Genomic DNA, 24,233 nt, shown 5'->3' with positions numbered 1-24,233 from the left:
AGCAGCTGCAGTCTGAATTTTTAACTAAAACTGCAGCAAGTTTTAAAAATCTGTGTTGAAACTCCAACTATATGTACAAATACCTCATACCAGAAATGTTTCAGAGGCATTTAAGCCATTATTCTGTTGTTCTTCTTGCTGGAACACACCCTTCATTAAGATAAGCCAAGAATTCTCTTGACTGGCCAAATCATCAAGCCAATTAAATTATAGTGGTGATGAACTCAAGGCTGAATTTGGTTCTTAGCCAAGAAGATTTTTAATTTTTTTTTTTTTGTGCTGCTCTGCCAAGGCTCTTTATATGACCACTGTTTTCCACAATGTTTGGATACAAAGACAGCATAAATACCTGAAGGTTTATAACCATTTTGCTTCTTTGCCACTTCTTCTGATCTTGCCTTGGCAGGATTTTTGTCTTCTAGGAGATCTGGTTTTTTAACAACTGATTTTGTATGGACAGGAAGGCTTGGAGGAGGCTTCCCAGTGCCCATCAGTTTCTGATCCTCCTTGACTGAAGCAGAAGCAGCAGCTGGAGCAGCTGGAGGGAGCAGCTTCAGGGGCTTGACACGGCTTTCGGTCTGGTATTTCAGTAAAGATGATGTTCTTCTTAGTCTGACCCCAAATGGGCTCTCAAAGTTCTGTGTTTCGTGGTCAGCCCACTCCATGAAAGAATTCAAGTGCAGATCTCTGTCCTTACAATCTCGATCAAATCTCTCTGAGTTGGTTTTTGCTGATTCCTGCAGAGCTGCATCAAAACATGAGGGCTCTTTTGTCATTCCTTCAAAGAACTCTGGTCTTATAGGGGATGTTGGAGAACTTCTGGAATAAGAATCTTCCTTTGAGTTTGAACCCCCTGAGAGAGACCTTTGCCATGCTGGTGCAATGGTGAATCTGACTGGTCTAGCAGAAGCAGTCTTCAGTGGAGTTTTTACATTTTCATCTGATGATTGGCTGCGTTCTGCTGCTTTTCTGTGAGAAGCTGCAGTGCTTACCTGGTGCTCCTTACTCTCAGCATCAGAAGATATATTACTCTTCAAGCCAGCCAAACTTGAAGAGGCAAGACACCCAATGGAAAGTTTTCCAGAAATGCAAGATGTGTTGCCCTGTTGACTGCCTTGGTTACCCTTTGAAGCAGGAACCATTTCTGCTTTAGAACATACTTCCAATTTACTGCAAGGTACCACACAAACTGCTTCTGAGACAGATGCAGCAGGGTCTATTTTTTTTTCTACACTGTCCTTGGATAACTGAAATTCCATAATTTCACAAGTTTCTTTGTCATTTTTTGCTACTGAACTCTTTTCAGACCTCAAATCAGCCCCTTTCTTGATGTCAGAACAAGACTCCGTGTCAGCTACTGCAGCTTGTGGAGCATCTGAGACAGCATGGCTGGAATGATTCCCAGCAGTACCAAAGCAGAATTCTTCTTTGCCACTGAACAGGGGATCCCCCTTTTCCTGGGCATTAATGTGTGAATCCACAGAATTTACTGAGGAACTTGGTGCAACACCTGGCAATATACCCATGCCAGATGTTTCCACACCAAGGCTGAACGAGTCAGCTGTGGGTATGTCTGGAGACACAGCAGCTTCTCCTTCAAGCTGCTGCAGCTCTGGAAGTGCAGGGGCTTCAGCACTGGTACTTTGAGGATGTGTTTTTGATTCATGAGCAGACCCATCTGCAGAGCACATCACTCCTGCACCGTGGTGTCCTTGTAGGTTCACAGGAGAAGGCTCAGGCCTCAGGAGGAGTGTGGCTCCTTTGCAGGGATGGCGCACACCAGTAAGGCTCCCATGCTCCTGCAGCAAAGCACAGGGGTCTTCTGCCACAGGTGTGGGATCACAGGAGTCAGGGGCAGCATCAGTGGGGGATTTCACACCTGGTGTCTCCTTAAAACCACCTCCCTTTGCACAGGGTCCCACCTGGGCTGGTAATCCTGCATTAAACAGAGGAAAAGGTGACAATCCAGACACCATCTGTATGCATTGCAGATAGTGCAGTCCTTTAACAGGAATGCCCCATGTCTGGGCACTGCTGACTGATAAACAAACTGGTTCAGAGCCTGTTCAGAAATGGGCTCTCCAAGTGAGGGATTAATAAAGTTTCAGTTTGAACACACCTAATCCAGGGAGTGACTGAAAGTTGCTGTCCGTTTCAGGTGTACACATTAGTTGCTGTTTAGCTGTTTCCTGTGCATACCCTTAGCTGTAAGACTACCAGCCAGATTTCTCTAGACATTTCTGCATGTGTGTGCCTAGAAAAGCCACCTACAATGACTGGGAGAATTCTCTCTGGGTGAGTGGCAAAGGAAGATCCAGTAAACAGAAGCCAATCAAAGTCACCTGACACACACAACATATAATGCTGTGGTTAAGGTTTTTCTGAGTGTCAAGGAACTCAGTTTCACACACTGAGGTCCAGCCAGCTGTGTAGGACATGTGCTTTTGGACATGATGCTTTCAGCTCTTTTTTTAATGCTGCCCTCAAAGTTCACCACTTCAGCATCACTTTGTTGAGTGTACTTGACTTTTTCCATCACAACAATTCAGCAGCCAGGATTGGTTTTATGTTATAGAACCAAAAGATGCCTAGTTTGGAAGGACTAACAATTCAAACAGGTCCTGTCAGTGCTATACAGAAGAGTTCAAGCACCCAAAGCAGCAATACCTGTGTCTTCATTACCTTCCCCATCACTTTTATGTTTGCCACTCTCAAGTAATTCTGTTGAATTTCCCTTCCTTCCTGGTGTTGCAAGAAGACAAGTTTCATTTTCCAGCTGTTTCACCTAAAGAAGTGAAGATGCTGTAATTAAAGAATTATGCACAAAAATGGCAGTTTATACACATGCATTTCTATGAATACTCAAATCACAGAAACAAAGCCTCCCTCCTGTAATTTACCAACACTGTGGGTAATGAACTATTCTACTTAAGAACTAGATTTGTAAAACTAGACTTAGGCCCCTATAAAACTGACATTCAGCTTTTCAAACACCAGAAGTCTTTTTACAAATGAAGCTTAGCCCACAATTTTTGGCTAAATAATGAAAACCAAAAACTGTGGTTTTTTTCAGTTTTCATAATATTTAAATTTTCAGAGTCTTTTTTGGTTGGTTGATTGGTTGGTTGGTTGGTGCAAAAGAGGTGTTTTCATTTCTTCCAATGGAAAAGTAAAGGAACGTGGATAGGAAAGAAAAAGAAATTAAAATATTTAAAATAATAATTAAAAACTCACACTAATTTCCTTCTGCCCAGTGATTCTTTGGCAGCAAACACCCACCTGGAGGGGCAGCAGGTGCTTGCTGGTGAAGCCCCTCTGCCTGCGCGGGTTGATGGCAATCCTGTGCCTGGCTGCGGACGTGTCCAGGCAGCCCAGGGGACTGGCAGGGCTGGTGAAATCCACAGGGAGGGAGCTGCTGCCTCCTGACACGGGGGTGCCCTGGGTGCCAGAGGATGAAGGACTGATGGGCCTGGAGGAAGCCCCAGAAGGGATCTGTAACACAGAAATACAATGCTGTTGCCACATTTCCCTTCACAGAGAAAAGCAAGGCGCAATTCTTCCCAAGGATTTCTGAGATTCACCTTCTCGGAACCTCAAAGAAAGAAAAGACAATTCTTATTTCATTTGCTGTGCCTGTGTTTGTGCCAAAGTAGAATGCAACCTGGAGATTGTTCATCCACAGTGATGGTGTTTGGTATCAGGTATCAGGGCCAGGTGTGTGTGTGTGTGTGTGTTGGGAATGTCACTGACAGCCACGAGATTCTGTGCAGTGTGTGCAGGGCTGAGTCCTTGGCAGAATCAGTTTTAGATGTATAGAATAATATAGTATAATAAAGTAATTAATTAGCCTTCTGATATCTTTGGAGTCCTCCTCATCATTCTCTCCCCTTTGTCAGAGTCGCCTTTGATTTGCAATACAATGCTCTGTATATTTTGCTTTACTTCCCACATCTCTGGAACATTTCCTTTGTTAGCTCATTCCATTTCAGAAGCTTGAAATGGCCATAGTTTCGGGCATAAATCCTCGTTTTAAAATGCATGCCTAAAGTCATCTGTGCAGAGAGATCACTGGGTTCTGTGAGTTCAGCTGAACACACAGCACAGAAGGAAAATCGCTGTCTCTGCCACAGGGAGAGCCCCAGCCCGTCCCCACCCCAGGTCCCATCTGCAAAAACCTTTGCAGTTTGTGCACACACCAGCAGGAGACACTGCTGCCGTTTGTACAGCTGCCTCTTCATGCCAGTAACGCGACCCGCCGCACAAATCCATTATTTAAAAGCCACAGAAATAGCACGGATGCCTGCTCCTCATTGTCTCTAAGAAAGCTGCCATAGCCACTTTTGTCTTTCAATACCAACTTTCAGGAAAATCAAATGCTTTTCAGAATATCAGAACCATCCTCCAGACAGTGCTGTGGATCTCATCCTCACAGCAATGCTGCTCTGGGGAACTGAACAGCAATAAGCTTAGATTGTGCAATCAAAATAAAGGGTTTACAGAAATGTTTGTACTAAAGCCCCCTAAACGTGAAGTTTCAGTGGTTTTGCTGCTGTTTTGAAAGACCAAACTTTCTGGAACACTTGTAAAATGCCAAAGAAGATTCATTCACAAAGCTGGGTGACACTCAGCCATTGCACTGTGCCTGGCATTTGTAGTTTAGATTTGTTTAAGCTTAGGATGTAACACAGCATTTCAAACACATGTGCTGATGGAGTTTTAAAGATCATGAAAACATCTTCACATCTCATCGACAAAAACTGTCAAGGTACATCAAAAAATATATGACCTCTGCAAATTTTTCCAATCTGGTCAAGGACTGTGTTGTTCTGAGAGCAGAACCTGCTGCTTCTCATGGTCATTTATCATCCAAAGAAAATTTCAAATTAAAACCCACCCTTTCCTGTGGAATACCTGCCATCAGGAAAGGCTGGTCCTGCAATCATTTCCCATGATAAGAGAGATGGAGGGCATTGCTCACAGCCACTGCTGATGGGAAGATGTGATTATTTGATATGGGGGCCCTGGGATACGGGAGCAGAATTGAAGAGCTTTGCCTGGTCCAATGTTTTGTGTAACTTTATAGATTTGTACTGTCACAGAGCTGCCTCTATGCTGTTCACACAACCCACTTACCAATAGATTTCTGCCTGTCTTTATTTCTTATTGAAAACCCTGAGAGGTACATTTTAAATATAATTTCCCTCGCTCTGGACTCTTAAAGAAATGTTTCCTAGGGTACACTGTACCCAGAATAAATTTGAAAAATAAAATTACTGTACTGGCTCCATACAGACTCCACATATGCCATCTCAGGGAAGTTTATGATCAGGAAAAGGAGCTATTTACCTGTTCATCTTCACTGTCTGTCCCTCCTAAACTCAAAGAGCTATGACGCTGAACAGGGTTGGAGGACTGTGGGATAAAAGGAGGAAGAGGGTAAGTCAGGGGAAGTGTCACACTGAATTATCTTGAGCTGGATATCCAGTGCTAATTATGAGAAAACACAAGAGGAAAAATAAAGGAAGGGTCACTGGGTCCCTGCCTTACACAGTGGGTTTAATTTCTTCATTGGCATCAAACATAAAGCAGGGGAGATTTCCCGCATTGAGATACACCAGGAAGGCTGACCACAGGAGGCAGTACATTTTATAAAGTTGTTGTTTTAAAATCATCAGATTTACAAATTCTCACAAGTTCACTGAAATCTGAAATCACACATTTGCTAATGATAGAGGTCAGAGTTCTGGTCTACATAAAAGCATGGAAAATTGTGCACAGAAAAGGTATTTGTGGATCAATTTCTAGGTACACCTCAGAGTGAAAAGCCCACAATCCATGTGGTTGTTTCTTCTGGTTCTAACTGATCTGTACCATCATGTACAAACAAACAAAATGGTTTTCCCCTTCTCTAGGCAGATTCTCTCTTTTCTGTATGGATGGTCAATTGTACCTTGTTTGGCGAATCTGTCAGGACTCCATGAAGGGTTGAAATTTCAGGAGGGCTCCTAGGTAAACCATCATCTTCAGAAACAGCACCTGCATCTTCCAGTTTTTTCCCAGTTATAACAAGAGGAGGTGATCCAAGTTTGACATTCTGCTGAAGCTGAAGCTGTGGTTGAAATACAGAATATAAACTTTAAATGATGTAATTTAAAGATGTTCTGGACATTGTAAGCCAGATGCATAACTAAAAGATATGCAGAATCCTTTAGTTAACAGAAAAACTTGAAGAAACAGACCATTTATAGAAAAGAGCCATTAATAACATTTTATCCAGCTACATTCATCAAGGACCCATCATTAAAACTGGTGTTGGCATAAAATTAAAAGTAAAATCAGTTTTATTTAGTAATTTAGCAAAAGGAGACAGGAATTTCACCATTCCAGAAAATTTACTACAGATTAACTCCATTTAAATTAAAAACTTTCAAATTCCGGATTTAATTATTTAGTCACATTAATCTAGGTATTTATGTGACTAAGTATAACAAAGTATTGCCAGTCAACATTCCCAATCCCAGGTTTATGTAGTCACCTTTCCCTCACAAAGCCCTTCCAAATCTGAGAGCTTGTTACAACCTTCTCCCACACAAGTAGCTGAGTCACAATTTTTATACAATATCAAATTAATTTCATTTCTGGTCCACCCTAATAAATTACTTGTTAATTTCCCCCACCACCACATCCTGGTCTACAGCAGGAATGGTAACAGCAGCCAGGAACAACTTTGTTTGTAAAGGAGAGTGGGGATTCTTTTCCAGGATTCACAAAAGAATGCTCTGGCCAGCCCTGACCCTAGAAAAATACAACAAAGTCTGCAAACTCAGGAGCAGGCAGATGTTCCCTCAAACTGAAAATAATCAGATCTCAGGAAACACCATCACTAAAATTCTTGGCCTAAGTCTGTCAGCTGTGACAAAGCTGGAATAAAAACAAGGTCTGAACACAAACTTTTTTCCTTCAACTGAAAACATCTCAGCAGAATATTCCCAAGATAAACATGCAGACTCATTTTTTCTGTTTCTTTGCTTATTAAACCATATTGGGTAATTGTAAGCCTAGTTTTGTGTTTTCCTGCAATCTATGCAGTCATTTAAACCTCTTTAAAATAGACCTAAAAAGCTGCAACTCTTATTCAGCAAGGTTCATTTACAATGCAATTCCTATAGATCTAGCTGCCACACAGGGTAGCACAATATCTAGAACACCAATCCCCCTTTCAAACAGTTTCCTTTTGCAATTTATGAGCAATATATTGCAATACTGTGATATATGGGCAACATAAGGTATACAACATAAGTGTGCACTTAATGGGAAGGAAAAAACAGAAAGTCAATTTTGCTTTGGTCTCTTTTCACAACTTCCTGTCTTAGATTTATTAAATTTATTACACGCAGACAGCAAAGTGTAGGGGGGAAACTGAATTTGCATTCTGTCTTCTAGTGGTAGAAGTTAATTTACATTGCTAAGAAAGTATCTGCTTCTATTAGTGCTTGGCTTTTATTCTGACAAGAGTCAAGCTCACAGAAAAAGCCTGTCTGTCAGAGCTACCAAAATAATGCTGGCAGTGTTACATTACTGTGCAGTGTGATGGATGGGGAGAGGGCACAGTGGACTGCAAACAGCAAGAGAAGAGCTTTTTTGCCCCCTAACAATGTTCTGCAATATAGAAACATGTTTTCTTGTGCTACTCTTTCAGTTATACAAAAAATAGCCTTGCCTGTTTTGCAGCCTTAGAGAGGAACAAGTCCCACTGTGCATCTTCTATTACTTAACATGTGACTCAATTGTCTTTTGCAACATGAAGCTCACACTGAGCAAAGGAGGAATTTCAATGACCTTTGGCTCCTTTATCAAGCATTTGTATTCAGTCTCTGGAAAAAACTTAAACTTTTATCTGAGTTTTCCAAGCTGGGCAGTTAGTGAAATGCAATTAATATAATCAACAGTTCATAAGGGAGCTGTCAAGGAGGGTTCAGTGTTGCCTTGGAAGAAGGAAATGACCCAGCAGAATACGGTATCTTTTGCTAGCAGAGACCAAGAGAACAAATACATAAATAAAGCTGTCAGAGCATCCTGACATATCCATCATCCCACACACTCACACAGCCATTGGCACTACCATGAATAGTGAAAACATCTGAGCCAGAATTGCCAAAAAGAGTAACACAAATAATATTTAAAGAATAACAGTGTAAGGGACACACTACCATATAAATAAATGGCCTTAACCCAAAGGCAGTAGCTATGAAGTAAAGAACATAAATCCCATTGGAAGAGGACACACTTAATAAAGAAAGTTTCCAAGAGTTCCTGAACTGGATTCACATCACACACTATGAGACTTGGGCGAGGCTGGAAGCACCAGGACTGCTCAAAAATTCAGCTTCCAAGAGGCAGAGTAGATCCAAAAGTAGCAAATTTGGCTTTAGACACTTCAGTCAGCAAAATCCTAAGGCACACAGCAAAAGGAATCAAGCAACAGACTTTCCTGGGAGACAGCTGACAAACAGCAGCACTGCTGACAAGGGGGTGATGTTCTCACCTGCAAAGTTCTCACTCTCCCAGCTCTGTTTTCCTGAGACAAGACATCACCTGTCGCATTTCCTGGTGCAGACTCCAAAATGAAGACACTGTCGTGGGACAAGGCTTTGTTCCCCATGCTACCCTTGGGCCTGGAAAGGAAGGAATGAGTGGTCATGCACTGGGCACATCCCCACACCACCAGGGCAGAGGGAGGATAGAGAGGCCAGAGTGGGATGCATCATGCTTCACTTCAGATTTGTGCATGTTTAGGACAGTCACTGTTTGCTTCTTTTATATCGGAAGGGAGGAGGAACACCTTTGATCAAATGCAGATGTCCCTTTGCAACGCACTCAGCATCAGCATTGAGCACACAGCTCAGTTTTCTGACTAGAGAGGGAGTCCAGTGTGATTAGGTCCTGTGCTAGGAGTGAGGTGGACGCAAAGCACCCCAGGAAAGGTGCAGAAAGGACAACAGGAGTTCCCTGCCCTCCTTTGGTGGCAGTGTGGCTAACATCAGACATTCAGGATACAGCTTTTGCAGCCTGGAGTGTGTCATACCTGCCAGAGATGGTGGATTGGTTCTTTTCCTTCTTGTAAATGTGGGCAGAAAATTTAACTTTGATATATTAACAAACTTGACTCGAATCCTCTCATGTCCAGCAATAAAACCAGCTGCATTCACCCATATCCTAAATATTATTTAAGTGTATTAAAAAATGTAGATGGGACAATGTCCATGGCTACAGTTACAGACCCATCAATGGCCAGGTTGAAGTGTAGGGTAAGACATTCCTGCTCTGTTTCTGTGCTCATTGGCTGTTCAGCCCAGTGAAGCAATGATGAGTTCCCACAGCAGCTGTTAACTGAGTTGTAATTAACTGAGATTGATTGGGCTTGGGCTATTAAGTTATGTAGAGCAAATTTTTTTTGCACTTGAGTGGCACAACAAGGAAAGCTCCAAATAATTTATTAACCAAGTTCCACCAGCATAGGCAGGTACAGTTTGTACATTACTTTGTCCAAAAGACAACAAGGATAGCCTCTACCAGGATTTCATCCCAGTCTTGAACTGGAAAGCATCATAGAATATTTTCTCATTGTTGGCCATGAGACTATTAACAAACACAAATTACAAGGATTCCTTGGCTCAGATGCTGCACAGGCAATGCTTTGCCTCTGAAAGTTTGACTCTGGGGAACAGAGCATGATTAGGAACACAATTCTGATGTGAGAAGATCAGTATGTCAAAGTTCTTCTGCAAGGAAATCAAATAGGCTCTTTGCCTAACCATAGATTCTCTCTTTATTTAGAAGCTGAGAAAGACTGTGAACATTCATTAAGCAAATGCACTATATAAAAAACCCCCAAAAATGCCTCTTTTTCCTCCTGCATCCCCCTTCTTCACATCTCCAGAGACACCTCCCCTAGCTGCTGGACTAACCCTTCTGCTGCCCCAAAGGTGTAGTCAGTCAGTCTGCAGTTATACACAGCCTCACAGCAGGACAAAATAAATTTGCTGCAAGTTTCTGTTGTGTTGAAGGCAATCAGAGCTGTTTCTCTCACAGCACAGGTCAGAGTTTGTGCTTCCTCCCATTACACACCATGGTTAATGTCTGTAAGTCTGCAGGACAGCAGCTCTGCATACAAGCAAGGCACTTGCCTTATTTCATCATTAATGAAGCCATCCCATTCTTTTGTGTCTGATTTTATAGTCCTTTTCAGCATGAGAGGTACTCCATATGGGCAAGGCATAATTTTACTGCATTAAGAAAAACAGTCATGTAGCTTTTATTTACTGCAATGTATGTTCACTATTAGCTGGCATATTTTATTTATTGCAAAGAATGCATGTACATTAGGATGTATTTGCCTTTCCATCTGGGGAATTCTTTACCCATAAGGGCTGAGGTCTCCTTGTTCTTGAGACTGTCAGTAAAGGATCTCTGTATTTTCCTCTCTCTCTGCATATATATCAGATGTGATGGCAAGAGAATTACTGTATTTTCTTCTGGCAGTCACCAGCATTAAAAAAAAAACCAAAGGATTAAATATAGAATTAACTGCAGCTTTAGTACACTCTTATGTGCAAATCCACATTCCTCTGTAATTCCAGGCTGTACATGTATATGTATAGGTATATTTCTGCTGAAGCTAAAGATGCACTAACTAAAGCCCAGATGTTTCAGCCATTGCCTGGCCACACTGATTTCCCTCTACAAATGCTCAATTCATTCCTGTGTATCAACATTCAAGCTTCCCACCAAGCCAGAGGAAATGATGGGACTCTAGGCTTGCAAACCTCCTTACATGCTGCAGGGGTGACTGACACAAAACCAGGGCCCTTCAGTTGTTATTTGTGCCTGAAGGGGTAGGTAAGAAAGTTAAAGAGGAAACCACACACTGATAATAGACCAGAAATACTTTTCTCTTTGCTGCAGCCGTGACAGAGAGCATCACTGATGCTGAAAATCACCCACACAGCTCCACACATCTCCTCTGTACTGGCAGTACTCCTTCACCATCCCCTTCTTGTAAAGGTGCTGCTGGTCAGACCCTCCCGGACAGATTTCAAACACCAAAAACAATCAAAGCAATCTGGGCTATCTGCACCCTTGGGCTGAGAGGTTGGATCACCCTACCCCTGCCCTTCCCCTCCTTTCCAGGCTGACTCCTCGAGCTCTAGCAAAGAAAGAGGAAATTCCTGGGATTCCTTCATCAGCATTAGGGCTTGTTTTGCACAAATTTGGACAGAGGCTGCTCCTAAGGGGCCAACTCATGCTTTCATCCGACTGCTGTGAGAGGTCCTCTTTTATTTATTTTCCTTCCCTGGCAGCTTACCCAGCCTCCCCCGGTGAATGAAGTGCAGCAGTGTTGAGCACAGCGATGCTGACATCGCTGATGGACTGGCAAGGTTTTAAATTACTCTCTCCCCTGGGAGCTGGAGGTTCTTTCCTTTTCTTCTTGGCAAAAAAGTTCTTGAACGTCTGAAATTTGGATTTTTTCTTTCCTGCAACATGAAAAAAAAGATAATTTAGGAAAGTTGGCGGTATTGCTTAACTTGGGTAATGTTATCTCTTAAACCCTGGAGGAAGCCTCAAAGCCAGAGCAGCCCATTCAGTGTCAGCTCCTCTGTAAATAATTCAGTGCTGGAGTCCAGTGAAAGGTGAAGCTTCAATTCTTACATTTGGTTCCTCTAGAGCAACACTGGCATTAAGCTGACAATAGTGGTGCCTACCAGGGTTCCAGTCTATGCAAAAATATACTTTATATAGAGAGTGTATCTATCTACAACTGAACAGTGATCATGCCTGGTGTATTTTCAATAAAAATTGCTGTCAATGTCTTTAAATATTAATGTTCTTTACTTAGTTTGGTTTAGTTCTGCTTACTCTTTATTCAGTGCTCTAAGGAGACAGCACCTAAAGGACATTCAACATTGGCAAAAAGATTGAAACTGGAAAAAGAATTTATAAACTCCAAAACCAAAATATCTGTTTCCACATTAAATAAACACATTAAACACCTGTCCCAAAATAAAATCAACAACTCCTCCAGGGACAAAGAAGCAAACTTAAATTAAGACATTGTCTTGCAGGACATGAGAGCCCCAAACAGAGCAGCCCTAAGAACACAATTGGAAAAGTGTTAATTCGGTTTCAGATTTTCCATAGTCCAAATGAAAATACAAAAAGAATTTAAAAACCCCACCATGAAACATCACTGATCTTTCATTATTAATAGGATCGAAGATAATTCAACATTTTCTTTCAGCACACAAGTTCTGCATTTTGTCCCTGACCCTTACACTGAGGGGTCACTTTGAGTGGTTTGGGCCAAACTATTGTACTGAGACCCCTGTGATTGACTTAAATACATACTCAGAGCAATAACATCATTGCTTATCTGAGCCAGCTTCATTGTTCAAATAATACTTCACAGCAGTTGGCATAACACATGCCCACAGCTGGAGGATTCCTTCATAAGCAGGGCATTATTTCAAGACAATTATTTTCTCTCCCAGCAGTGATTTAGTTGGTGATGCTCTGTCTCAACGTGTGCCCTGTACGTGCAGGGATCTGTGCCAATGGGCCTTATCTGGGCTGAAAGTGCCACCACACAGCTGCAGCAGACAGTGGCCACTTTGAGAGACAAACAATGATACTGAGATCCACTCCCCCTGTCTCCTCCCTGCTCCTCAGCCCAGTGCCAGCACCATGTGTCAGGACACACGAGGACATTGCCACAGTGTCCCCATGCCTGGTGACACTGCCAGCCCTGTGCAGAGCCCCCAGAGACCTGCAGCTGCTGCCCAAGTGACCTGGGCTGCTCCTGAGGCCAAAGCAGCTTTCAAACCATGGAAAGGGAGCTCTCACTGCAGTCCCTCAATAACAATGGGATGTGGCTGCTCTTGGGGAGGGTTTATCAGTGGAAGGCCTTGTTATCTTCCACTGCTGCTTATCAGGCAATAAATTAATGAGACAGCCACAGAAAACACACAGGTTGTATTTATTGCTGTGCCCAGAGCTGATCCCAAGGGTTTGGGGTTTGTTAAAACTCCCAGAGGGCTCAATGAGCCTCATGCTGCAGATGGAGCAAGGACTGGCAGGAGAGGAGAGGTCAGCAAGCACACTGAGCCTCTCCAGTAAAACAAGCATTGTCAGTGTGCCTCAGAGCCTTTGGAAACACATCCTGACCATTCCTGTCTTCCCTATCCACAACTAGACAATGTGTGTGGTATTCTTCCAGGAAACTTGTCAAAGCTGATCTGGTTTATCTTAGGTAGGCAAAACAAAAGTTTAACGAGTTTAATGAAAGCAGTTCCCCAAAATTATCAATTCTGCAATGTCTGCTAACACAGTCAATGACTCCAAGAATGAAACGGCAAACTTTGAGACAGGCAAAGAGCTCTGCAGCTCAAAAGCTCTCATCTAAATGAGAAACAAGGACATATACATTGGTCATGTACACTGGTGAACTGCCAGCTGTAGAGACAGAAAGCAAGCTGAATTCTAGTGCAGGCATTATTGATGAGCTTCATTAGATGCTGGCATTTCCAGAGAACCAGGAAAGCATTAAAAAAAACCAAACCACCTTAAAAGCCCACACCAAAAACCCACGACACAGCAGCAAGTGATCCTAAGGATGTTTGAGAGAAACAGTCATGAGTCTTGTCACTAAAGCAAACATTGCCAAGGTACTGCTCCAAATACCTGTCTAATCAGAAGTGGTGCTGACTGTAGAATGGAGGCTGCAGAAAGGATTTCCAAACACTGCCAGAGAGCAATCCCCAGCCGGCATGGGACAGCTCTTGTACCACTGTGCAACAGAGAGGATCTGATGCAGACACATCAGGCACTTCTGTGCCTCCTCTAGACTCTAATTTGTTACTGGTGTGTGGGGTACATCCCCTCCAGCAATAACTCCTCTTCAACCATGCTCTGCTCAGCTGCAAACATTCAGCTGCCTCAGATGAATGAGAAGACAGCAAGTTTCCCTGCAGTTCCAGAGACTGGCACTGGCCATATTGTTATGTAAAAAAAGATCAAATAACTGCTGGGCACTTAGTGCTGGGTGCAGATGGAAGCTGTGGGACTGTTCTGTGAGAGAGCACTCAGCAAAAAGGACATGGGCACAGAAAGACAATGCTCTTGTTTGCTCCCTGCTGGGAACAGCTGTGCTCTGGTTTTGCACACCAATAAAAGGATGCCACCTTTAAACTAAAGGTGCCGACACCTCAGTGCACTGTGAAACAGCCCAACATAACAATAAATTGGTAGAATGCTCAGTGATACTTGGACTAATAAAATACAAGAGGACCTTAATACTTAAATGGGAGAAAAACCATTGCACAACAAAAACCCAAGCTCAGAAAACCATGCCTATTTTCCCTTCATCCACTGGTGGTTTTTGATATCTTATGGTTGCTTATCTTCAGTTTTACAGCATTAAAATTAGAATACTACCTTTCTAGGTTACTGCCCTAAAAAGGAAAAGCCTTCCCAAAAATTAGTTGCTTATGCTATGTTTTAGCCAACTGTAACAGAAAAGAAGTAGGAATAAGCATTTTCTTTTATCTGTAAAGTCTGTGAATTCTGTATTTTTTACTGTATGTGTATTGCCTATATCATTGTGCCTCCTGAGCACAGAGAAAATTAACTCAGGAGTTTCTGCTCTTTGAGTAGTCTTTCCTTATAATAAGATAGAAAATAAAAGGTTGCTTCTTCCAGTGCAAAAATTGAAACTGCAGAAAGCATAGGAAACATCTGATTTGGGAGGTCAGTGATCATATTCAAATTAAACCATTCATTTGGGGATCTCCTATGGTCTCTGACTTCCTAGGGTGCAGTCAGGAAGTATTTTCTATCTTTTTTTTAACCCTCAAATCCAAGGACTAGATAGTTTCAACATTAAGAACACCTGGAAAAAAATCCCAACCCATAGACAAGATTCTCAGAAAGTGTCATGATTCTTCATACAAATACCAGATATTGGCAGACAGGCAATGAAATCATAGAATTCAGTACCACCAACATTGAGTGCTGGCAGGTTTTGGTTCCTGCCACAGAGAAGGAGCAGCATGCACTGGGAGCCCTGCACTACAGACAAGGCAAACCTCAATAAATCAGTCTAATTGACTGGACTGTGAAGGTGGGGATTTCACACTCCCAGAGCCTTTACATCAAGAGCTGATTATGGAGAGGGAGAGGTGAGGCAATCCTTCATCACCTTTGGAAGCAAACAGAAGATCTAAACTGCTTTGTCCAGGTCCAGCCAAGTGTCTCCTGAACTCCTTGGCAACAGCACAGCAGCCTTTAACTACTTAAAATGTTCATTTAGGGTCAGAAATACTCCTGGAGGATTTAGAGGCAACATTTCAGATCATGAGCCATGTCCTGCTTTTCCCATCATCTGGGAAGAGAATTTGATCTCTTTTCTGAATCTTCTGGTAAACCTGAACACAAAATTTTCATGCATGGGCTCCATACAAGCTTACCAGATCGCTGGGATAGCACCAGACTGTGTGACAAACTAGATTGTAAATCTAAAAACCAGAGAGTGCTGAGCATCCATCATTACACTTTCTTCACCTCTATCCATCTGCCAAGCAGAGTTCAACTAACAGTCTCTCTGCCATTTGCTTATCTCTTCTAACAATATTTTGATAGTGGTGAATATATTTCTAAAGGATAAAGCAAGATGACCTTTAAAACACAAACATTTAAGATTATTGCAAAACATTAGCCAAAGAAAAGAGAGAAAAATCAAATGGTGTGACAGCCACTTCTCCAGAGATGCTTCAGACATGATGCTATCCCTCATATTCAAACTGGCAAAGGGGATATCCTTTAAGGTAAACAAGTCTGGCATAAGTAAGATATTTTACTTTCTTGCCTGTTATTCCATCCCCTCACATTGTTTGCATCAGACCATGCCACAGATTAAAGAATAAGTAACAAATGTCTGCCTGTGGCCAGAGGCAGAGATAGAGAGAGGCTGCTGGGGGTCTGACACAGCTCCCACAGACAGAGGATTTGTAACAGGCTCAGCTCCCACCTCTGCAGGATCCATCAGTGCAGGCACAACGATCAGCCCTTCAGGCTCTGACATCCTGCTTTTAAAATCCAGGTCAGAATCAAAAGGAATATCCTCCAACAGGATATGTCACTCCAGTATTGCACATTAAATCATCTTTTCCATAATACTGACAGCTGACAGAGACACACAGAATTTTCTTTACACTACAAAAGAAGCCTCCAGAAAATAACACTGTAAAACAGGTCACTACAGACCTGAGTAATTGAAGAAAACAAATCTTCCACATCAGGTGTACATTCAGAGAACAGCTGCTTACCTGTGCACTCTTCCACTGAGTCTCCAGGTGACTGTGTGACCTCTGTGGGCCTCGTGGCCATTATATAGTCACTGAAACAGAGATTAAAGCATCAGTTTAATTTTAGTCCATCTCCCCAGCAGAACATGGTCCCACCCAGAATGAAGAAAAAATACAGCAGAATCTTTTCTAAAACTACATGCCCAGATGGCTATCACAACCATGCCTTGCACACTTTTGTGCACTTTGGCCACAGAACTTTTCATTTTTCAGTGACACTTACTTCTCCAGCCACAACTAACAATCCAGTCTAATCATTGCCAGCACCTCTGTCTTGCTAAGAGACCAGAATCAGAGTTGCTCTCAGGAAAGATGTCATTAGACTTGCACAGCAAGCACTGTAATGCTTCCCAGTTTTAGAATAATGAACCTTTGCTAGGGAGTGACAGCTCCACACCACTGTTAAAAACAGAAGTTAGTGCTCAGCTGCCCAGGGTTCATGCATCACAGTGTGCTCACAGCAGGCACCAGTCTAGTCTGTCATCATTAAAACCAGTTAAGCATCAGCACTGAAACATCATTCCAGGCTATGCTACATTTGTGGAAACCAATAGATCAAATTTATTTTGGATACAGTGCAATCAGCTTTTAAGCACAAGCTCTGAAACCTTATCGCCAGCAGGGCTATTGATCAACCAAATTAGCAGATGGCATCATCTTCCTCCCTGATGAAAACAGAAGTCCAGCCTAGTTTTAACATCATTCAGTGGTAACTGGCTCCACTTTGTATTTTCCAGAGGGGTGTCTGTCACAGACAAAGGAATGAAGCAGCACACCACAGGAGGTACAAATGTCAGGCAACAATGGGAATGTGACAGTTTAGCAGGGCAGCTCACAAACACTGTCCTTTGCCATGGAAGGTACCTCAGTGGTGCTTTTATATAAGTAGAGGCTCCCATATGCTGTCAGGACTCCAAGAATCTTTATAATCAAATCCTGCTCTCTTTTCTGCATAGAGCACATATAACAGTTTGCCACAATTAAGTGCTGTAACAGTACAGCCAAGTCAAGAATCTCCACAGCAAACAAGACTGTGATTCTGTACCAGTTTGGCCAGTCACTAAACTCTTCCATTTCTTCTGCATCACCCACATACTCTAAAATCTGCCATGCCCAAAAGCACTGGGACCTTTCTATGAGCCCACATCCTCAGACAGCCTTGAAAGATAAAGTGCACAAACTCAGAGGCACAGGTGTGTGTCAGAGAAAAGAAAGGAGCAGCTCATGGAGGTAAAACAGGAGGGCTTCTGTGACAAAAGAGGCCATGGAGTAAAGCATTCCCTGCACTCACCACACAGACATGGAAAATGTAAAGCTGCTGAACCCTGGGGAGGAATTGGGGAGGTACAGAAGAGAAGCAAAGTGCAGTCAAACAGATCCCCTGGGAGCACTGGGCACAGGAGAGCATCAGCACAATCTAGTTACAAATAATCTCACTTCAACTTGTTAAAAACCAATGAAAATATTGCAACAACCAGGACTGATTACACCTTTCCTAACTGAGTTGCACTGAGGTTGTTCTTGAAACAATTCTCAGAAAATATTGACAAGCAATAAAAAATAAAATTTCCAAGTTTCCTTCAGGATGATCATAACCATTCATCCTTTTTCCCCTTGTCTCATCAATTATCTATGAAAATGTTTGCATTTCCTGCATACTTTCTTTAAAGCAGTCATCAGTAGACTTTCTTATAGGCTCTTTCTTTATATTAAAAAGAAATTTGGTTCCAATTTTTCCTCTCAACTTTATACACCATGCACACTGAATTAGATTTTTCTGAGGTAAAGGGAAATGCATTTGAAATAAAATATTGAGAAAGCATTCAACAAATTTACAAGGACAAACTGACAAGTCTCCAGACTTGAGTCTATTTTTATAGAATGTGAGTGGACCTGGAATTTGGCTCATCTAGACCTCTAACTTCTGCTTCTCCACCTTTTGTTAAACCAAAGCAAGATAAAATTGATGCTTTCAGATCCAGATTTGTCTGCATCAGTTCAACATTTATTTAACTCAATCATCTCAGCTGCTCACTCAGAATCCTTCCAGCCCTTGAAGATATTTTGACTGTAGTGTTTATTGTAACTGCAAGCACATATTTCCAACTGGTCTATCTTTTATACAAGTAGAGCTTCAATGCAAAGCAGTTCAGCTCTGAGGCAGCTTCTTCACAGTCAAATCAGCTCCAGCATTAACTCAATTTTATAGTTGAGTTCTCTGGGGCACATGGAGCTCAAATGTCAACTACAAGGGTGCTCCATTTAGGACCTCATCATCTTTTTCCAGTGAACTGAACATCACAGATTTTCACAAGCTTCGAGTCAGCTGAATTACAAGGAAAAAGCCCATACAATATATGGTGTATACATTCCACCAGCAAAGTGGAGGTTCCATCATTGAAAATCTGATGACATACCTGGAGGAGAGTTAGCAATTAGGTGACATTTAGACTTCAAATTCTGGTGGCAGAGAGTTGTACTTTACAGAGAACAGTTAGCAAATGTTCTGAGCCACAAGCCCTAGCCTGGAGGTCAGTGTAATGGAGAAAAAAAGGACAAAACCCCATCAATACAAATACACATGAGTGCACAGGCATTAACCAGTCAAACCTCCAGACATTCACCACTGCAGACAGACACAGGGTCAGGATGTATCAATACCCTGCACATTCAGTGCAGTCAGCTGTACTGACCCCCTGTGAGCTCCCCCAGAGCATTACACCATTAGAGACAAAGTTTTCAACAAATTCTGTCTGTGTATTGATTTTCAGTGATAAAAATATTAGGTTAAATAAATGGCCTTTAGAGCATATTTCTGATACTCCTGAGTGCCACAGGACAGCTGGGAAGAGATGCTTGCACAGGGATGCAGGAGACTTCTCCTCAGTGTGGAACAGCGGGTGCATTTCCCCAGTCTACACCTTTCTAATGTTCTTAATCCTCTCTCTAACAGGATTTTCAATCCTGCATGTGCAGCCCTCCTGCTGCAGAGGTACAGGGCACACAACATGTTGAATCTGCCACATCCCTCAAAATCCAGACTCAGCCATGGCCAGAAAATCCACTGCATCAATCCCTATGCAGGGCCATGGGAAATACTGAAAGTTTACCAAAAGCAGTGTTTGCCTCCCCCTGCACAGCATGATGGGCTGGATTACCAGAAATTGGAATTATTTAATTACTTGCAAAGAGTGGCTCCTATGTAGCCTCAATCACACAAATAATACTGACATTATTAGACCTCTTACACATTGCTAGGGTTGCCTTAAAGCAATTAAACTCCTTCAAAGTTGCAGAGTTTGCTTTCCCTTTAAAACAGAGAATGGAACTTAGCAGTCACCATTACCCCCATTTGGTTTGATGTTTAGATCCAGGTTATCCCTGCTATCCCACATAACATTCCCATTGATAACCCCACTGTGCTGCATTCACTCAGAGCCCTTCGACTCATTACAGGAACTCATGAGTCTGAAAAGCAATAAGAAATCTCCAGGAACAGGAGAAATGTCCTTGTCTCCCCTTTGCAAACTGAACCAACTGGACAAATATTTGGAGTTCTCTATGGGAGGGCAGTGATGGAAAAAAGAAATAAAGCTCCAGGATGGTGCTCTGGCCATTGGCTTTGCAGAGCTGAGCACATGACTTAATCCGTACATGGGGGGTAAGGGGTGAGAGAATCTCACCAAATGAATAAAAGACAATTCCCTTTCAGTGCTTGGTTTGTGTATTTAAGGACTCCTGGGAGGTTAGCTTTGTACAGCACTCAAGTTTCCTGCAAACAACAGAAGTTCAAGGGAAATGCTCTCTGCTCAGCCTCAGAAAAGGACACAGCCTCAGAAAGGGACACAGGCTCCTTGCTGGCTCTCCAGTGGAGCAGAAGACTTGGAAACTGCACAGCAGGCCAGCTCCCAGCCCACCTTCAGAGCTTCCTCAGCTTCAGTCATGGTTCTGCATCAGCATCCCACAAGGCCTAATGACAGAGAGATCAAAGGAGATGCTGAACCCTGAACAGCCTCTTTCTTATCAAATAAATGCTTGAGGAAATAAAGCCTCCAAAATGCAAGGCACTGCATTCAGCTAGCATCCTCATGGCCTTTAGAAGACAGACAGTGGCAAGCAACCAAGAGAAAGAAGTGAAATTTTTGCCTGGGGCTTTCAAAGACCAATTTCCTCCATGCTACAAAAATTGTTTGAAATCAAGCTTATGCTCCAGATTTCAGGGCACACACTTTTCACAGCAAGAGGCATCAGCACAGGAAAATGGAGCCTGTGGACCCCATCTGGTCCTCCAGGTCACCACCCTGCAGCCAATCTTCCCCAGAACACACTTCCAGCCACTGCAGGAGCTCAGAGAAAGCTCCTCTACTTCTCCTGAAAACCAAGGTTCAAAAAAACACAGAATGCAGGATGGTTTCATATTCAGATTACATCCTGCAGCAAAAGGTGAATGAGAGGTTAAATTTTCTTCTCTCTTATTAAAGCACATTAGAGGACTCTGTTCTGACAAAATGTGGTTGATGGCTTTTCTCTCTGGGAGCCCAACAAGCTATCAATGATCTCATTAATGCAATAACAGCTAAAGAAGTAAAGTTTACCCTCTGCAACTTCACTGAACAGGATCTCAGAGTCAATCATAGCAATAGCAAAGCCAGCCAGATTTCTATTCAATTTTCACATCCTTTGAGCATATCAGAAACTCAGCAACCAAAGCTCCCTTTGCTCTACATGAGATGAGTGCCCTGCACTCAAGGCCCACAGCACAGAAAATGCTGAACAGTGTGGGATTCAACAAAACAGCTTTGTTGAAACAGGGTGCAATCCAACAGGAGAGGGGGAACCAGGATCTGACCTTGTACAGCTGATCCCACTGTGCTCTTCTACAATGGAGTGTCCCTAGGAAGGAATTCCCAGGGTTTCTGCCAGCCCCTGGCTGGTGTCTCCCATGGGGTCCCTCCCATGACTGTTTAATGTAGGTACAAAAGAATAGCACAAACAGCAGTTTACACCAGGATTCTTGCTACTCTCTCCACTCATAATGGGGAGGGAAGAGTTTATAAAGTTGTAGAATATTGATCTTGTAATTTTCACTGAAGGAGGGATAGTTTAAGAAGGTTTAAGGTCCTTGTCCAAGGATCACAACTAATAAATACAGCAGCAGTACCCACCAGGAAGTCTGGATAAGCTTCTAGATAATATTTAATATCAATAAAATATCCTCCCAGAATCAAGCAGCGGGTCATAATTCCCCATAGCAACAGACGACATTCAGCTCCTAACCTTGAGAAAATATCCAGAGCAGCAACCATGCCCATGGAGAGATCTGTTCCCAGCTCCCACACCTTGCACTCAGACACTGCCCCCGACCCCCTGTGTCCCCACACCTTGGCTCCTCTGTGAAGACTCTCCAGCAGACAGGTCCCAATGTGCTGAACTCCTGTTTGCTACAATCTGCCTTGGGAAGCCTCTGCCTGACAGCAGCTCTGAAGGATTTCTGCTGTTCACCAGTGCCTGAAGCATTATGTCCTGCCCTCCTAGTGAGTGTGTGTGCAACACTAATGGAAAGCAGCTGGTGGGCTGAAGCAGACTTTCAAAAAAAAAGTAAGAGGAGGAAATGCCTTTCATACAGTCACACAGACTCATTCTGTAATTGTGTGAGAAGCCAAGAGGATAAGAAGGGGGAAGGGTAAATGGGAAAAATTCATAAGCACTCTGTTACCAGTCCAGAAACTGAGAGAGTCAAATCCTCTGTTCCCTGCTGCCCCATCTCCCCAGAGTCCCTGCACTCCTGCCCTTTGTTGGTTTAGGGAATTGTGTCCCTGCATGTGGGGACTGACTGTAGCACAGCCCTGGTGCCTTACACCTGAGCAGGTACCAGCAGCAGGGTTTGTACTCAGCTCAGGAGGCCAAAGGGAAGTCCCAGGGCTTTGCAACACTTGGCACCAATGCCAGACAGATTAACTTGCTTTGGTGCCACCTCAAGCTCTCCTCATGCCCCTAATTACTCTGCTGTGCTTATTAGCATGATCTTGGGTAGCCGCTGTCTGTGCAAGGCCTCTGCTGCAAGTCTGCATCAGCTCAGACAATACAGCAAATGTTTACCAAAAGCCAAGGAAAATGGTTCTTGATAGCCCACCCCTAATAATAATTTATCACAGATTTTACAGTGCATTGGCAGAGAAATGTGACAGAAATTTGCCCAAATCAAGACTGGCTCTAACATAATCATGATCCAAGCCACAGCAAGATTTTGGCCCCAGACTGTCTCCATTTTAAAGGAATGGCCAATAAATGACCCAGTTAAATTCCACCACTTGACAATGGCATAGGAGTAAGATTTTCCCATGTAGTAATTCTTTATCTTCACACCAACACACTGGGGAAACTTCGGGAAACAGCTGGAATGAGGATCTTCCCCCACTCTTCCTGAAAAGAAGAAAAGGAATAGCAAAGCCTTCCAGCAACCACACTAAAGGAACCATTTGCCAGCAGCAGGAGACACCCTCAGATCCAGTTGACAGGGGTAGATTTGAAGTAGCTGTGGAGGAGGAGGAAGAACATGCATTTAGAAATCATCAGGGATGTAACCAAGGCTGCCTTTGCCAGCTGGGAGCTGCCCACAGAGAGCATCACTGCCTCTGGAAATGGTCTCAAGGCAAAGCAGCAGGAAATGTCAACCACTATCACTGAGCAGCAGACAAGCAGGGTCAAGGTGTCAGAGAGTCAAGTATGGGAGTAAAAGTCAAGCTCACTTCTCTGCCTCTCCTGTAGCAAATTCCACAAGTGTAATCTTCCATCACAGATCTGGAGGTGGGCATATTTAGGCAGTGTTTTCTAGCTTGTTCATGTGCTTTTTACCCCCTCTCCAAATTCCTAATTAATTTAGTTTCCCCTGGAGCATTCAGGCATCAATTTAGATGACTGGGGTCTGATCTGGGGTGTGCAGAGCCCTGGGAGATCATGGGCTGCTTTGTAGGGGTCAGCAGAAGGTGGCAAAGGAAAGAGGTTTGCCATCAGCTGGCTTCAACATGCTCTACAGGGGCTGGAAGTCTGTGAGCCTGAGAAAACTTCATGGAAATGGCCAATATCTGCAAATTCTGAAGGTGACAAGTATTAGACAGCAAAATATATGAGACTGAGCTTGTCTTTTAAACATATTCTAGCAGATGGAGACTATTGGGCTGGGATTTGGGTAAATTCACTGGTTTTCCTGGCTCAATCAGGAAATTGCTGGATTTCTAACAAGAACCAGGTTATATATCACTTAGCCATGAGCTTCTTTACCAGTGGAATCACCATGGTCACACTGAACTCCTGCAAAGCTTCATGAGCCCTGTGGGAGAGTTAAATATCACCTCTGCTGCAGGAGAGCAGCATGCTGGGACTGTATGGACTGACTCAAGTGCTCGAAAGACATAGAAGGTAAATCACAAAAAAACCCATAAAATTTCACAGGAGCAATCTGCATATCTGCCTTGCCCCCATATTTGAGTCACAGTGATTTCCAGTCTCAGAAACTGGGAAGGATCATTACACCCTGAGCCTGAAAGAAAAGAGTCTGGAGGCATTTTCACCAAATTTAGCTGTCTGACTATTGCAGGAAAAATGAGACTGAAACAATAGAGAACTGAACACCAGAACTGAAACATGGAACTTCAGGCTATATCTAAAGCTTTCTCCTCTTTTAAGGTTTTTCCAAAACAGTCACTTATCCCTCAACTTTTAGTTAAAGATGGAGGGGAAAAAAGTCTTCAGATACAATGAAACTTCTCAGGACAAGAGATAAAACACTTAATGGCCTAGAATTCAAAGTGCGCT

General features: G+C 42.9%; 1 protein-coding gene across 2 annotated transcripts in view; it reads right to left on the bottom strand.

The window, feature by feature from the left end:
- The window catches only part of KIAA1210 (KIAA1210 ortholog), a 38,173-nt gene that overhangs the window by 6,180 nt on the left and 7,760 nt on the right, over window positions 1-24,233 (bottom strand). Inside the window, exons 2-9 of one of the 2 annotated variants that reach the window (XM_058814174.1) lie at window positions 16,380-16,450; window positions 11,366-11,534; window positions 8,546-8,675; window positions 5,951-6,109; window positions 5,347-5,412; window positions 3,280-3,492; window positions 2,683-2,785; window positions 350-1,936 (exon numbers count right to left, since the gene is read on the bottom strand). In XM_058814174.1, the coding sequence (XP_058670157.1) occupies window positions 350-1,936; window positions 2,683-2,785; window positions 3,280-3,492; window positions 5,347-5,412; window positions 5,951-6,109; window positions 8,546-8,675; window positions 11,366-11,534; window positions 16,380-16,450 (2,498 nt within the window). The remainder of the gene's footprint in view (window positions 1-349; window positions 1,937-2,682; window positions 2,786-3,279; window positions 3,493-5,346; window positions 5,413-5,950; window positions 6,110-8,545; window positions 8,676-11,365; window positions 11,535-16,379; window positions 16,451-24,233) is intronic. The other variant, XM_058814175.1, reaches the window with a different exon arrangement.

The sequence above is a fragment of the Ammospiza caudacuta genome, chromosome 14, assembly GCF_027887145.1.
Source record: "Ammospiza caudacuta isolate bAmmCau1 chromosome 14, bAmmCau1.pri, whole genome shotgun sequence".
Classification (NCBI taxonomy): Eukaryota; Metazoa; Chordata; class Aves; order Passeriformes; family Passerellidae; genus Ammospiza; species Ammospiza caudacuta.
Note: the sequence above shows the minus strand (reverse complement) of the source record. Positions and strands in the feature narration are given on the sequence as shown.